Consider the following 4,100-nt stretch of genomic DNA (forward strand, 5'->3'; position numbering starts at 1 on the left):
ATGTTATATTCTTTCTTATTTAAAGAGTATGTATTTTGATTTTATTCTTTATTATTAAATTTCAACCATAGTATTAAAAATGCAATGTTTAATCTATTCTTTTCTTCTAAAACTCCAAAACTTTTTGTCACATACTTTTATGTTTCTTTCATCTTTGTTTTTTTTCAACTCAACTAAACAAAATGTAAGAGAAATAAAGAAAAGGATAAATAAAGTGTTGAACCCTCTCGTAACTTGTTCATTTAGACAGAAGAATGCTAAGGAAAAACACTTTATTTTTTAGATACATGTTTGTATAATAATAAAGTGTATTTCATGTCTCATGGGATATATAATTTTACAAGAACTAGATAATAATTTTCACCTTCTTCAACAATGAAACTCATTCCATTAATCTTCTGTAGCAGAATGATAATTGCAATTCTCAGCAAACTATTTGCACCACAACGATCTAGCACCTCCATTTGATCTCTCCTGCATAACATAAAATGAAAACGAAGAATAGGTCATCCAAATAAGAATGAAATGATTTGTAGCATTAGAACAATGAATGTTCATAGAAAACTTAGTAAATGATCTGAATAAGAGCTGCATCTAGTATCTGTTGGCTTCTTTTGCAACTACCACCTTCCCTGCTGCATAAAACCAGTTCATATCAATCATCAAACAACACATAAAACTGAAACCAAAACCAGAAATAGTTCACAACATTACCAAACTGTGCCACCATGATGCAGTGTGAACGAAATTAGAGAGATATGACTAGTTGAGGATGACAGCACTCTTTTCATTCCTATGGTTTTGATCCTGAATGGTCCATATGATTCCAATCATCAGGGTCTGCTACCAAATCCTCCACTGGAACATCAATCTGGGAACAATCACCAATGATAACTTCATCCTTTGGATCCCCAGTGACCAAGTCTTCAATGAGCAAGTCCTCCAATATTGTATCTCCAAAATAACTCTGACTAGCTGCTATATCAGAATCTAGTGCAGACTCATTGATTTCATGACCAAGTTCACTATCAAAAGCTGGTGAGAAAAAAGTGTTAATCTCAGGCTCCATAGTTGCCAAATCTTGTTGGTTTGAATAGTCCATCAATGTTACAGGATCATCTTGTTGCAGATTCTCCAAACTCTGGGCAGCAATTAGTCTCCTTTTCCTATTGATTTCAGCATCCAAGATTTCTCTACTTTGGGGGGTCTTGTGGGCTAATTGTTGCATGAAAGATGGATTTTTTAGTGCTTTGGCAAGGAATATGGTCATCTTTTGTTGTTTCTTCTCTATGGTTTGCAATCTGGTTTCCATGGCACTCAATTGGTCTCTTGAGTTCAGCTGTTGGTGCCTCAACCTCACAATTTCTGCCATCAGAATGTTCCTATCTCTTTTCAACCTCTCCAACTCACCTTCTAGTCCAAACTCCCCCACTTCAACACATGCTCCTCCTACTCCTCTTTCTTGCATGCTCTGTGACACTCTTCTTCTTCTCTTTATGTTCTTCAATAAGTGCCTCTGTCCTGCCAAAAATCCTTCATTTGCAAACTCCCATCTATCAGGATCAACTTTCCTAAAGCCCTGTGTTCATTTCCACACACAAAAAATGGAAGAATTCAAAGATGAATCAAATTAGTCCAAGGAAGTTGATAAATGATCAATAATATCTCATTCAAAGTTTGCATGCACATCTTATTCGATGACAAGAGATTGAGGAGCCAGAATATGTTTGGCCAAACCATAAGTCAAAAGGGTGTTTGTTTACAAATGATCTGATTACTTAATTCAAGGATGGCTGGTAATTTGATCTTGAAGCATTGTTTTCTTTTGCTAACCAATTTCAAAACATCAAAATCTATTCAAATTGTCTTAAAAACATTAGAAACCATGTTATAATAATATCTTATTCAAAGTCTTAAAAACATCTTATTTAACACACTTTGAATGAGATATTATTGCATGCACATCTTATTCAAATAGTCTTAAAAACATTGACCAAATAGTCTGTTAAATAATGAAAAACCATTTAGATTACTCTCTGAACTATGGTGAAAGATAGCCAAAACTTTAGAGATTGCTTAAGTAAATTTATTGTCACTTTCGTCCCACAAGTATACTTTAAGAGTTTTACACAAATAACAATGAATATACCACTCTTTGGAACAATTTTTGTGAAGTAACTTTCTTAGTATATGCATTTGTTTCAAGGAATTAATCTGATAACAAATTACAGATAAGAAGTTACTGGGGCAGTAAAATATAAGAACATCAATCCATTTAAACTTTTGTTAGAGTGCATTTCATAAGAGAGAATTTATTCCTGTAATAATATAAATAATATGTCATCTAATTATCTATTTATATCACCAGTCTCATTGAATCAGATCAACCTAAAAATGTTTTCAGATTGTTTAGGAATGGTGTCCCAGAGATCCTTATCAAACACTTTATCCAATAACATGATACTGTTATGGAAATCACCAGAAACATGTGAATGTATAATTGTTTAACATCCCACAAGTTTTGTCAGAAAATTGAATTCAGGACCTAATATAAACATTTCCCTTAAAAGAAAATTCTCCACCACACAAAGAGCTGAACATATGAAACCAGTCAAAATGAAGGAAAACCTGTTCATGAACAAAATAATGATCTGACACAACTCAAACACAATCAGAAAGCAAAAGCAATCACAAACATCATAGTACTTACTACTTACATAGGTGTTGAGCTGGCGAATGAAGCTGGAGAAATTGTTGTGCTTGAAGTAACGAGGAAGAATGTTAGTAGAAAACTTGTGAGAATCCCACACAACAAAGCTATTGCAAGAAGTGCTCCAAGACACAACAGAATCTGTGGAATGATCTTCGACCATGTCATAGATCTTTGTCAAAAAGGGTGGTGTACCCACTTCGTTCAACCCTTCCATTGGTTGTGGAGTAAAGCTCAAAGAAGAAGATGATGATGATGAACCACCACCACCACCACCACCACCACCCGTCACTGTTTCTTCCTCCTTCACCACAATTCCCTCCATGTTTCATACACAAGAAGATAAAGGAAAATGATGAAAGTTTTGAGTTACACAAGCACAAGTACTAAACAATAATCTAGTATGGTCAGTGGTTGTTTTTTACGATGTTGTTCAAGTGAAGAATATGTTTAACTTTGTCACTGCATTTGGATAAGATGCATGCTGCTGCAAAAGGGTGCCATGGAATCATATGATATTGCAGGAAAGTTGAGTTATGAGCTTAGACTAGTTGGTGGGGTTTGTTGTGTGAAGAAGATGCTAGAGACAGAACATGTTCGGATTGTGCTGGAAAATTCTAGAGAGGTATCATTAATGTTGTTTTTATACATATCAGTATATAAGTTTTTATGTTATAAGTAAATTAAAGTTTAGAGTAAATATAATTATTGTAAAATTTGAAAATTTTATTATAAATAATTTGTGTATGAATCTAACTTTCTTCTAGAAAATAAACTTATAATAAAGTAAAATTATTTCTCACTTGTCTATGTTGTATTATTTTCAGAATCTATCTATAAAGAACTTTGTGAGGGATGTGAGGATAGATACGTCTTTTGACTTAGTGGAGAGTTTGAATAATCAAGGTGGGACGTGGGAGGTTCCAATAGTAGTGTCCAACACTCCATCAAAAATTCTAATTCCTTTTTTAAAATTAAGTGGGCTTAGTCCGAACCCATGTTTTCAAATTAAAACCCAATTATTTTCCGTAACACTTGTTTTGATTTTTTCTTTTATATTCTAGATTGGATATGTTTAAAATATTTTTTTTTGAAATAAGTGTTTCGAAAGGTATTTTCAGATTTCAAAATATGTTTTTTTTATATATTTCGAGATGTTTTAGAAAGTATTTTTAATCCGAAAATATTAAAAATAAGAAGATATAAATAATTTTATTATATTTTTGATGAAGGATATTCTGAGAATCACTAAGGTGCAGGAAGAAAAAATTGGGGTGCAGATGTAGCAACCTAGAAGTACATCCACATGATCCTACGTTGGATCCATCATGTTCACACGAAAACATTGTTTTATTATTTGACAAAGAAATTTTCTAATGATATGTGACAA

At 33.0% G+C, this 4,100-nt stretch overlaps 1 protein-coding gene across 5 annotated transcripts; it reads right to left on the reverse strand.

Annotated features, from left to right (window-relative positions):
- Window positions 1–221: 221 nt before the first annotated feature.
- On the reverse strand, window positions 222–3,372 carry LOC106764200 (heat stress transcription factor A-2). 5 transcript variants are annotated; one of them, XR_002668299.1, is made up of 3 exons: window positions 2,718–3,372; window positions 715–1,579; window positions 222–474 (listed from the first exon to the last, which is right to left on the reverse strand). XR_002668299.1 is itself a non-coding variant. In XM_022782493.1 (2 exons), exons 1-2 carry the CDS (start codon window positions 3,033–3,035, stop codon window positions 794–796), a joined length of 1,104 nt encoding a protein of 367 aa, XP_022638214.1. In that variant the 5' UTR covers window positions 3,036–3,372; the 3' UTR covers window positions 222–793. The 5 variants fall into 5 exon arrangements, 1 of the variants encoding a protein (XP_022638214.1); XR_002668297.1 differs by having other exon boundaries at window positions 222–632; XR_002668296.1 differs by having other exon boundaries at window positions 222–635.
- Between the last annotated feature and the right edge of the window lie 728 nt (window positions 3,373–4,100).

The sequence above is a fragment of the Vigna radiata genome, chromosome 6 (assembly GCF_000741045.1).
Source record: "Vigna radiata var. radiata cultivar VC1973A chromosome 6, Vradiata_ver6, whole genome shotgun sequence".
Classification (NCBI taxonomy): domain Eukaryota; kingdom Viridiplantae; phylum Streptophyta; class Magnoliopsida; order Fabales; family Fabaceae; genus Vigna; species Vigna radiata.

Bases quoted from the DNA above. Each gene is read 5' to 3' on its own strand.
- LOC106764200 (XM_022782493.1), bottom strand. From the start codon at position 3,035: ATGGAGGGAATTGTGGTGAAGGAGGAAGAAACAGTGACGGGTGGTGGT. The intron at 1,580-2,717 runs GTAAGTAGTAAG...AAATGAACACAG, and splicing joins TTCGCCAGCTCAACACCTAT to GGCTTTAGGAAAGTTGATCC.